General features: G+C 47.1%; 1 protein-coding gene across 1 annotated transcript; it reads left to right on the plus strand.

Moving 5' to 3' along the window:
- The first annotated feature begins 401 nt into the window (after positions 1–401).
- LOC123051241 (probable protein phosphatase 2C 47) lies at positions 402–4,084 on the plus strand. The gene is made up of 5 exons (XM_044474075.1): positions 402–598; positions 1,119–1,296; positions 1,380–1,577; positions 2,219–2,424; positions 3,235–4,084. Exons 2-5 carry the CDS (start codon positions 1,147–1,149, stop codon positions 3,791–3,793), a joined length of 1,113 nt encoding a protein of 370 aa, XP_044330010.1. The 5' UTR covers positions 402–598; positions 1,119–1,146; the 3' UTR covers positions 3,794–4,084.
- The last annotated feature ends 8,315 nt before the right edge of the window (positions 4,085–12,399 follow it).

Genomic DNA, 12,399 nt, shown 5'->3' on the forward strand with positions numbered 1-12,399 from the left:
TGAAATTAACTACACGCTAAACGGCGTGTAGTTAATTTCATATCAAATATAATGCTGATCACATAATAACACGCATATAATATCTTATTTAATATCCACATGTATTTAATATATTTTAAAATTAACGTGCATTGCATGTATAGATTAACTGGTTGGTATAGATAAGAAGCAGTGGTGGCAGTAGAGACAAAGAAAAATCTAAGACAGCAGCAGGAAAGGGGCGAAAAGGTCCAAGCAGAAAGCAGTAGACGGGCATTATTTTATGCACGCAGAAAGAAAGCGAGGGAAGGGAGGGACGGACGGGCGGACCCGACAGAGACACGGAATGCACACCGGAGCCGCACCCCACCCACATCCAGCCGTGCACAGCTGCGCCGCAGATGGGATCACACGAACCATCTCGCCCGCCCGCCCGCCCCCAAGACCAGCCCCCTCTCCCTCCTCACCTCGCCCCGCCCCCGTCCCCAAATCCGCCACGAGCTCCTCCCCATCCACGACCTCCTGCACGCTCCTCCCCCATCGTCGCCACCAGCTCCTCCTCCTACCCGGCGCATCGCACGGCGCGGCTGCGGCGACGGCCCTTCTCCCTTCTCCGGTGGTGAGCGCTCCTCCCTCCCTGCCTGCCCGGCACCTCCCTGATCTGACATGTCCTGTCCGCAACTCTGCATCTTCGGTTCGTTCGTTCGCCCGGATGGACGGATTCGTCGTGGTCGTCGTGGAGAAATCGGATCGTTCTTGGTCGGCTGTTGGGGCAGTGCGGGAGGAGGGATTTCTTTTGCTCGCCTGCGCCCACGGAGGTCCCGGGGCGGCGGAAATGGCGCCGTCCCGGGCGCGGCTATTGGTTCCAATCGTTGCACGGGCGGGAGGGAAGCGGATTTCAATTCTTTCCTGTTATTGATGCTACGGGTGTTCCTTTTTTTCGCTCGATTAGATATTATTATCATGGCGGCGTGATTGGTACGGCTCTAATCATGGCCGATCGGGAGGACTGCTTTCAATCTCCCAGCAATCCGGAAATGTTCTTCGTCTCTAATCGTTCCTAGCTTTCAGGAGCGGAAAGTTGCATCTTTTTTTCCTCAAATGATTTTGTTTCTTGTACTGTCTCTGATCACCAACAGAACAGAGTAGCCAAGAGCCCCAGACATCATGAGCGGAGGCGTTGACCCGGAGACCCCACCCAGTAGCGGCGGCAGCGCCACCGGTAGCCCCATGGCCCGGAAGCCGCCGCGTCACCAGCTCACGGCCATACGCCACTGCGCCAGCAGTGCGCGCATCGCCGCGGCCTCCACAGACTTGGTAACCACACTGACTATCCCCTCCAGCTCATTGCCTGGCCATTTCCTCAAACTACTATGTGTTTCTCTTTTGTTTTCTTGCAGGGCTTGGATTCGGGAACACTGAGCTTGATCTCACCAGCAGACATCCGTCCCACCTTCCTGCCGGTCTTCCGGTCTGGGAGCTGCGCCAATATCGGGCCAAAGTCCTACATGGAGGACGAGCATGTTTGCATCGACAGCCTCATCGAGCACCTCGGAATGCGTACCCCTGCTATCCCTGCACCGGGTGCTTTCTATGGGGTGAGTTGGATTACAGTTACCATAAATTTCGCTCCGGTGGTTCCTCACTGTTCTTGTCCCATTAACTGTTTGACAATGCATGTGCTCATTATGAATCAATGATTTAGTCTGGTGTGACTTTTCTGTGATAATAATGCCACCCATTCTGACTTATGTGCAGCACTAATGCTGCGATAATAGCTTCTAGATGTGTTCATTTGCTCAACTTGGAAATGCATGATTACGTCGGTTGTGGACGTATGATGGTGGAAATGATTGTAATACTGTGGTTGAATGATTGCGTTGAGGCGAATCAGTTCATTATAAGCATTGATAGATGCTTTTAGTTTCATTTCTTATTTGCTAGTACAATGGAAACCTCTGCAAACAAAAAGTGTCTTTCTTGAATCATGCTTTTAACAGAAGGAGAAATAGTTCTTTCTAAACAGTAAGAGCTGTATTGTGGATTGAAATTCTACAGTTTTTTATGCTAAACTGGGCCCTGTATTCAATTAAAGAAAAACCACGCCTTGCATATGAATGGCGTCTCCTGGTTCTTGAGTGCAGTAATTATTCGTTTTGTGGGGGAATTTTTTTGTGGCATTTGACTTTACGTAGCACAACTAATGTTTAATGATACATTTTCTTGACATAATTTGCAGGTGTTTGATGGTCATGGTGGTACAGATGCAGTCTGTTTTGTTCGGAAGAACTTACTGAAGTTCATAATCGAAGATGGTCACTTCCCCAACAGCATGGAGAAAGCAATCAGAAGTGCATTTGTAAAGGCTGATCACGCGATTGCAGATTCCCATTCTCTTGACCGCAATTCAGGGACCACAGCATTGACGGCCCTTATTTTTGGCAGGTAAGTTACTAAGTTTTGGTGCTAGTACCAAAACTTTTAATTTTACTGACACAAGGCATCCTAAGAAGACACCTGTCGAATGTTATTGCACCCCCTCCGGTTGGGTTTACCTGTCAATGTTATTGTACTCCCTCCGGTACGGGTATTGGTCTTCAATTTGCCTAAAGAAACATGTGTTAAATGCCACAAAAATTATATCTTCAGATTTGTCGTCGAATGAAGTTTCTAAATATATTATTTTGTGACATATAACACATATTTTATTAGTAAATTGAAGACCTAAAAATCCATGCCTGACTTATAAAACCAACCGGAGGGAGTTTGTAATAATGTTTTCCATTCATTGTATAATATTGCAAGGAGTTAAATCAAAACCAGTTTGTTGACATAGAAAAGAAACTGATTTGAAGCTGGGTATTGTGTTATTCTTGGTTAGAAGAACTCACTGGGTTGTTGGTTAGGCATTTTTGCGACTTTAGTGGTAAATAATTGGACACTATTCCTTCCTACTCCCTCCGTCCCATAATAGTGTCAAAAAACGTCTTACATTATGGGACGGAGGGAGTATTTTTGAAATTATAGAGGCTACTTCATATCCTTTATATCTGACAGCTACTTCACATTTATTGCTTCAACCCCTAATGTCTCAACCGAACACAAGGTTCTTTGCTGTACCAAGCTGTCCTCTGGGCCTCCTTGCCTTTAATAGTTGACACATTACCAGAGTAGAACCTGTATTGTGTTTGCAATCTTTAGATTGGTTATTTGCATCTTATGATATACTCTCATCCACCTCATTCAATGGTACAGGACATTGCTTGTTGCAAATGCAGGAGATTGTCGAGCTGTGTTAGGAAAGCGAGGACGAGCTGTTGAGCTGTCAAAAGATCACAAACCCAACTGCAAGAGTGAAAAGCTCAGGATTGAGAACCTTGGTGGCATAGTCTTCGATGGCTATCTCAACGGTCAGCTATCTGTAGCAAGGGCAATCGGTGATTGGCACGTCAAAGGTTCTAAAGGGTCTATAAGCCCTCTCACTCCAGAACCTGAATTTCAGGAGGTTAGACTCACCGAGGAAGACGAGTTCTTGATAATAGGATGTGATGGCCTTTGGGATGTGATGACCAGCCAATGTGCCGTGTCAATGGTACGGAAAGAGCTGATGGCCCACAACGATCCGGAAAGGTGCTCAAGAGAACTTGTTCAGGAAGCGCTCAGACGAGACACTTGCGACAACCTAACTGCGGTAGTTGTATGCTTCTCAGCAGACCCACCCCCTCAAATTGAGATCCCAAGATTCCGAGTACGGAGAAGTATTTCGATGGAAGGGTTGCATATGCTAAAGGGTGCTCTCGACAGTAATGCCTGACCTCCCTCTCTAAACATGTCTTCCTCCCTCGCGTAACCCTTTTGTTGTATGATCTTATATTATTTGTTGTTGTTCCTTGAAAGTTTTGCCCAGGTCTCACCACTATAGGTCCCTGGAATAAGTTGTGTAGAATCATGTTCCAAATTTTGTTGAGGTGTAGGCTAATCATTTTGCGAAGGCAATGCTCTGTTTGTACTGGCTAGCGTTTGATTGTCCAGAGTGTAATTGGGCAATGCCCGGCTTTCTTATTCTGGTACAAATGACAGTTATTATAGCTGATCAATTTTGCTCTGCTCAGGAGTTATACTAGTCTAAATTATGAACTCCCCCTTATCCCTCAGATGATAAATGATATCATATCTACGTTGGTAAACCTGACAGAGAAATGAACTTTTAATCCTTGCTCTTTATTGTATTGTCTGATGGTAGCATTGTAATTTGGAACGGAGGGAGTAGTACGAAGCTCACTGATGGACCCATCTACTCAAACTTGCAAATATTTTCTTGTATTGCAACACTTCCACTGACTCCTCTGCTTGCAGCTTGCCTGCGATGCCGCTTGTGTGGCTGCACAGCGATGATCACGTGCGACGAATTTGATCATTTCTGGGATAACTTTTTCCCGAACTGCATTGATTTTGGAACTTTAAAACCATATAATCCCTCGTTCCATCTTGAGGTCTCACTGGACGCAGTGTTGCAGAAGTCCACTTTTTTTTTGTTTGCTTAGTGGCAAAGGTCAACAACTCTGGTGACTGGTGACTCGTTGGGGTTGAAGGGTCTTGTTTGGGTGCTCGTTTACATTTCAGAATGAATCAGACTTCTCTTTTTATAGGGGAGAAAGAATCGGAATAAGGGATCGAATTTATCCTTGTACTCCTTTGTACCCAAGAGGTGGGCTCGATTGGAACATGGGCTTTCCCTGACCAGATTCTTCACACCTCAAGTGCAGACTCTCCCCTCCTATTAGGGTTTCGTTTTCTCTTGGCGACTCTCCGAGCCGCCGTTGAGACTATCCTATCCCCTCGCCGATCTTCCTCCGGTCCCTAGCCAGGCTTGGACTGATCAAGGGGCGATCTTGCATCGTTCCCCGGTCTCGGCCTTGTTAGGGTTTACGGGAGGAGGAGAAGGCAGATAGGGTTCCGTCAAACCTGGTGATCGCTGTTTCGTCGGGTTAGGGTTTGCGGTATGGCTAGCCGCGCGTCTGGATCAGGCGCGGAGGCAAGCGATGTTGAGGAGATGATGAAGAATCTGGGCATTACTGAGGATGACCTAGATGATGTGGTTTTCGAGGAGCAAGATGTTCCATCTGAATCAGCGGTGCGGTGGATGGCTATCACAAGAGTTCACACCCCTAAGAACTACAGCCAATATTGGTTCTTCCGTAACATGAGGGTTGCCTGGGACCTAGCGCAGGAGGTAAAGATCCGTCCGCTCGAAGAAAATCTGTACACTATGCAGTTCTCGTGCCTCGATGATTGGGAACGCGTCATGGCGGAGGGACCGTGGACCTTCAAAGGAAACGCGGTGGTGCTTGCTGAGTATGACGGGTTCACTAAGCCTTCAGAGGTGAATCTAGATATGCTTGATATATGGGCTCAGATACATGACTTTCCTGACGGGTACTTCCCAATGATTAAAGCACTAGCAGGGAAAATTGGGCAGTACATATACGCTGAACCAAAATCACAAGACTTTGAAGGCAACTTTGTACGAGTTAGGGTTAAGATCAATGTTCATCTTCCTCTAAAGAATGCAGTCTCTATGGTGAAAGAGGGGAAAAGGAAAATCTTTCTGGTAAAATACGAGCGATCACCAGACTGGTGCGCTGTGTGTGGCCACCTTGGACACCAGTTTAAGGAGCACGGTGATGGTGTTCATCCACCTGAAGCTCTGGTTTACAAGAATTTGCGGGCATCGTGGTTCAGAGGACCGGGCCGGGGACCGGGAGAAGGAAGAGAGCGTGGCAGATCGGGTCGTGGCCGTGGACGAGGCCGCGTTTCTTCTCAGAGGAGTCAGGAGAGGTGGAATGAGCAGGAGCTTTCAGAGAACATGAAGGAAGATATTGCAATGGATGATGCGAAAAATAACAGGAAAAGGGGCGCCCTAGTGATGCTGGACTCGAGGGGTTCAGCTAGCTCTATGCCTGTTGCCCAACCAAGCAACCCTTTGCCTATGCAGTAGAGTCAAGATGTACCGGTGACCTCTCCATCCAAGCAGGAACCAAAGAGGAACAAGCTTTCTCTACCAGCCCAAGACAACTCAATGGTGAAGAGTCTAGTGTTGACAATAAACAATGATGCGCATTTGGCGGGCTCCCACGGGGAGTCGCGCCATGCGCAGTGAGTCTACTATGTTGGAACTATCGCGGGGCTGGCAAACTCGCGACAGTTCAAGAGCTTCGTGATCTAACGAGGCAACTTGCCCCCTCTGTATTATGCATTGCCGAAACTCAGATAGAGGGCTCTCGAGTAGAGAATTTAGCAGGCTCATTAGGATTTACCAATAGTTTTGCAGTTAGTAGTTCTGGGAGAAGTGGTGGACTTGGTATCTTTTGGAATGATGAAATAAAGCTAGTGGTTGATGGTTACTCCAAGTATCATATTAATGTTGTGATAGATGATCTGGCTTAGATAAAAACTAGGGTCACTTTCGTCTATGGGGAGGCCCAGGTAGTGGAGAGATATAAAACATGGGACATGCTACGCAGCATTGTTGGTGCTAACGATCTGCCATGGGCGGTTATAGGAGACTTTAATGAGGTGTTATACTCACATGAGCACGACGGAGTGGCAAACAGAAGTCAGGCAAAAATGGATGCATTTAGAGATGCGCTTGATACATGCGGTTTGTCAGATATAGGCTTCACTGGAATCAACTGGACGTTTGAAAAAAGGTGGCAGGAGGAACTTACGCTAGAGTTCGGCTGGATAGATGCGTCGCTAATCCAGCGTGGTCTTTGGCTTTTCCAACAGCTATTCTGGAACATAAGCACGCGGTTTCTTCTGATCATATTCCCATCTTCCTCCAGCTTGACATGCAGCATGCAGTTTCACGGGGACCGAGGCAGTTCAGGTACGAGATGTGTTGGGAGCGGTGTTGGGGAACGTAGTAATTTCAAAAAAAAAATATACGCACACGCAAGATCATGGTGATGCATAGCAACGAGAGGGGAGAGTGTTTTCTACGTACCCTCGTAGACCGGCAACGGAAGTGTTGACACAACGTAGAGGAAGTAGTCGCACGTCTTCCCGATCCGACCGATCCAAGTACCGAACGTACGGCACCTCCGAGTTCTGCACACGTTCAACTCGGTGACGTCCCTCGAGTTCCGATCCAGCAAAACGTTGAGGGAGAGTTTCGTCAGCACGACGGCGTGATGACGGTGATGATGTTCTACCGACGTAGGGCTTCGCCTAAGCACCGCTACGATATGACCGAGGTGGAATATGGTGGAAGGGGGCACCGCACACGGCTAAGGAACGTTCACGAGGATCAACTTGTGTGTCATGGGGTGCCCCCTTGCCTCAGTATATAAAGGAGGGAGAGGGGAGGTGCAGCCAGCCCTATGGGTGCGCCTGAAGGAGTCCTACTCCAACCGGGAGTAGGACTCCCCCCTCTTGCCTTGTTGGAAAAGGAAGGAGGAAGGGAGAAACAGGAAAGGGGGGGGGGGCGCCCCCCTTCCTTGTCCTATTTGGACTAGGGGGGGAGGGGCGCGCGGCCTGCCCTGGCCGGCCCTCCTCTTCTCCCTTATGGCCCATGTAGGCCCAATAACCCCCCGGGGGGTTCCGGTAACCCCCCGGTACTCCGGTAAAATCCCGATTTCACCCGGAACGTTTCCGATATCCAAATATAGGCTTCCAATATATCAACCTTTATGTCTCGACCATTTCGAGACTCCTCGTCATGTCCCTGATCACATCCGGGACTCCGAACAACCTTAGGTACATCAAAACACAAAAACCTTAATTACGGTCGTCACCGAACTTTAAGCGTGCGGACCCTACGGGTTCGACAACTATGTAGACATGACCGAGACACGTCTCCGGTCAATAACCAATAGCGGAACCTGGATGCTCATATTGGCTCCTACATATTCTACGAAGATCTTTATCGGTCAGACCGCATAACAACATACGTTGTTCCCTTTGTCATCGGTATGTTACTTGCCCGAGATTCGATCGTCGGTATCTCAATACCTAGTTCAATCTCGTTACCGACAAGTCTCTTTACTCGTTCCGTAATACATCATCCTACAACTAACTTATTAGTTGCAATGCTTGCAAGGCTTGAGTGATGTGCATTACCGAGAGGGCCCAGAGATACCTCTCCGGCAATCGGAGTGACAAATCCTAATCTCGAAATACGCCAACCTAACAAGTACCTTCAGAGACACCTGTAGAGCACCTTTATAATCACCCAGTTACGCTGTGACGTTTGGTAGCACACAAAGTGTTCCTCCGGTAAACGGGAGTTGCATAATCTCATAGTCATAGGAACATGTATAAGTTATGAAGAAAGCAATAGCAACAAACTAAACGATCAAGTGCTAAGCTAACAGAATGGGTCAAGTCAATCACATCATTCTCCTAATGATGTGATCCCATTAATCAAATGACAACTCATGTCTATGGTTAGGAAACATAACCATCTTTGATTAACGAGCTAGTCAAGTAGAGGCATACTAGTGACTCTCTGTTTTTGTCTATGTATTCACACATGTATTATGTTTCCGGTTAATACAATTCTAGCATGAATAATAAACATTTATCATGATATAAGGAAATAAATAATAACTTTATTATTGCCTCTAGGGCATATTTCCTTCAGTCTCCCACTTGCACTAGAGTCAATAATCTAGATTACACAGTAATGATTCTAACTGTTGGAAATATGCCCTAGAGGCAATAATAAATTGATTATTATTATATTTCCTTGTTCATGATAATCGTTTATTATCCATGCTAGAATTGTATTGATAGGAAACTCAGATACATGTGTGGATACATAGACAACACCATGTCCCTAGTAAGCCTCTAGTTGACTAGCTCGTTAATCAATAGATGGTTACGGTTTCCTGACCATGGACATTGGATGTCGTTGATAACGGGATCACATCATTAGGAGAATGATGTGATGGACAAGACCCAATCCTAAGCCTAGCACAAGATCATGTAGTTCGTATGCTAAAGCTTTTCTAATGTCAAGTATCATTTCCTTAGACCATGAGATTGTGCAACTCCCGGATACCATAGGAGTGCTTTGGGTGTGCCAAACGTCACAACGTAACTGGGTGGCTATAAAGGTACACTACGGGTATCTCTGAAAGTGTCTGTTGGGTTGGCACGAATCGAGACTGGGATTTTGTCACTCCATGTAAACGGAGAGGTATCTCTGGGCCCACTCGGTAGGACATCATCATAATGTGCACAATGTGACCAAGGGGTTGATCACGGGATGATGTGTTACGGAACGAGTAAAGAGACTTGCCGGTAACGAGATTGAACAAGGTATCGGTATACCGACGATCGAATCTCGGGCAAGTACCATACCACTAGACAAAGGGAATTGTATACGGGATTGATTAAGTCCTTGACATCGTGGTTCATCTGATGAGATCATCGTGGAACATGTGGGAGCCAATATGGGTATCCAGATCCCGCTGTTGGTTATTGACCGGAGAGTCATCTCGGTCATGTCTGCATGTCTCCCGAACCCGTAGGGTCTACACACTTAAGGTTCGGTGACGCTAGGGTTATAGAGATATTAGTATGCGGTAACCCGAAAGTTGTTCGGAGTCCCGGATGAGATCCCGGACGTCACGAGGAGTTCCGGAATGGTCTGGAGGTAAAGATTTATATATAGGAAGTCCTGTTTCGGCCATCGGGACAAGTTTTGGGGTCATCGATATTGTACCGGGACCACCGGAAGGGTCCCGGGGGCCCACCGGGTGGGGCCACCTGCCCCGGGGGGGCCACATGGGCTGTAGGGGGTGCGCCTTGGCCTACATGGGCCAAGGGCACCAGCCCCAAGAGGCCCATGCGCCAAGAGAGGAAAAAGAGGGGAGAGTCCTAAAGGGGCAAGGCACCTCCGAGGTGCCTTGGGGAGGATGGACTCCTCCCCCCCCCTTGGCCGCACCCTTCCTTGGAGGAAGGGGCAAGGCTGCGCCCTCCCCCTCTCCCCTGGCCCTATATATAGTGGGGAAAAGGAGGAGCAATCAGACCTAAGGCCTGGCGCCTCCCTCTCCCTCCCGTGACACATCTCCCTCCTCCCGCAGCGCTTAGCGAAGCCCTGTTGGAATCCCGCTACTTCCACCACGCCGTCGTGCTGCTGGATCTCCATCACCTCTCCCTCTCTCCTTGCTGGATCAAGGCGTGGGAGACATCGTCGAGTTGTACGTGTGTTGAACGCGGAGGTGCCGTCCGTTCGGCACTAGGATCATCGGTGATCTGAATCACGACGAGTACGACTCCATCAACCCCGTTCACTTGAACGCTTCCGCTTAGCGATCTACAAGGGTATGTAGATGCACTCTCCTTCCCCTCGTTGCTGGTCTCTCCATAGATAGATCTTGGTGACACGTAGGAAAATTTTGAATTTCTGCTACGTTCCCCAACAGTGGCATCATGAGCTAGGTCTATTGCGTAGATTCTTTGCACGAGTAGAACACAAAGTAGTTGTGGGCGTCGATATTGTTCAATATGCTTGCCGTTACTAGTCTTATCTTGATTCGGCGGCATCGTGGGATGAAGCGGCCCGGACCAACCTTACACGTACGCTTACGTGAGACCGGTTCCACCGACAAACATGCACTAGTTGCATAAGGTGGCTGGCGGGTGTCTGTCTCTCCCACTTTAGTCGGATCGGATTCGATGAAAAGGGTCCTTATGAAGGGTAAATAGCAATTGGCATATCACGTTGTGGTTCATGCGTAGGTAAGAAACGTTCTTGCTAGAAACCCATAGCAGCCACGTAAAACATGCAAACAACAATTAGAGGACGTCTAACTTGTTTTTGCAGGGTATGCTATGTGATGTGATATGGCCAAAGGATGTGATGAATGATATATGTGATGTATGAGATTGATCATGTTCTTGTAATAGGAATCACGACTTGCATGTCGATGAGTATGACAACCGGCAGGAGCCATAGGAGTTGTCTTAATTTATTTGTGACCTGCGTGTCAACTTAAAAGTCATGTAATTACTTTACTTTATTGCTAACCGTTAGCCATAGTAGTAGAAGTAATAGTTGGCGAGGCAACTTCATGAAGACACGATGATGGAGATCATGATGATGGAGATCATGGTGTCATGCCGGTGACGATGATGATCATGGAGCCCCGAAGATGGAGATCAAAAGGAGCAAAGTGATGATGGCCATATCATGTCACTATTTGATTGCATGTGATGTTTATCATGTTTATACATCTTATTTTCTTAGAACGACGGTAGTAAATAAGATGATCCCTTACAACAATTTCAAGAAGTGTTCTCCCCTAACTGTGCACCGTTGCGACAGTTCGTGTTTCGAAGCACCACGTGATGATCGGGTGTTAGATTCTAACGTTCACATACAACGGGTGTAAGACAGATTTACACACGCAAAACACTTAGGGTTAACTTGACGAGCCTAGCATGTACAGACATGGCCTCGGAACACGGAGACCGAAAGGTCGAACATGAGTCGTATAGAAGATACGATCAACATGAAGATGTTCACCGATGATGACTAGTCCGTCTCACGTGATGATCGGACACGGCCTAGTTTGACTCGGATCATGTAATCACTTAGATGACTAGAGGGATGTCTATCTGAGTGGGAGTTCATAAGATGAACTTAATTATCCTGAACATAGTCAAAAGAACCTTTTGCAAATTATGTCGTAGCTCACGCTATAGTTCTACTGTTTAGATATGTTCCTAGAGAAAAAATAGTTGAAAGTTGATAGTAGCAATTATGCGGACTAGGTCCGTAAACTGAGGATTGTCCTCATTGCTTCATAGAAGGCTTATGTCCTTAATGCACCGCTCAGTGTGCTGAACCTCGAACGTTGTCTGTGGTTGTTGCGAACATCTGACATACACGTTTTGATAACTACGTGATAGTTCAGTTAAACGGTTTAGAGTTGAGGCACCAAAGACGTTTTTCAAAATGTCGCGGAACATATGAGATGTTTCGAGGGCTGAAATTGGGATTTCAGGCTCGTGCCCACGTCAAGAGGTAAGAGACCTCCGACGATTTTCTTAACCTGCAAACTAAGGAGAAAAGCTCAATTGTTGAGCTTGTGCTCAGATTGTCTGAATACAACAATCATTTGAATCGAGTGGGAGTTGATCTTCCAGATAAGACAGTGATGGTTCTCCAAAGTCATTGCCACCAAGCTGTTAGAGCTTCGTGATGAACTATAACATATCAGGGATAGATATGATGATCCTTGAGGTATTCACGATGTTTGACACCGCGAAAGTAGAAATCAAGAAGGAGCATCAATTGTTGATGGTTGGTGAAACCACTAGTTTCAAGAAGGGCAAGGGCAAGAAGGGATACTTCATGAAACGGCAAATCAGCTGCTGCTCTAGTGAAGAAACCCAAGGTAAAACCCA

Source organism: Triticum aestivum, chromosome 1A (genome assembly GCF_018294505.1).
Source record: "Triticum aestivum cultivar Chinese Spring chromosome 1A, IWGSC CS RefSeq v2.1, whole genome shotgun sequence".
Classification (NCBI taxonomy): Eukaryota; Viridiplantae; Streptophyta; class Magnoliopsida; order Poales; family Poaceae; genus Triticum; species Triticum aestivum.

Excerpts from the sequence above, each read along its gene's own strand:
- LOC123051241 (XM_044474075.1), top strand. The coding sequence starts at position 1,147 with ATGAGCGGAGGCGTTGACCCGGAGACCCCACCCAGTAGCGGCGGCAGC. Across the intron at positions 1,578-2,218 it reads CACCGGGTGCTTTCTATGGG|GTGTTTGATGGTCATGGTGG; the intron begins GTGAGTTGGATT and ends CATAATTTGCAG. Across the intron at positions 2,425-3,234 it reads ACGGCCCTTATTTTTGGCAG|GACATTGCTTGTTGCAAATG; the intron begins GTAAGTTACTAA and ends TCAATGGTACAG.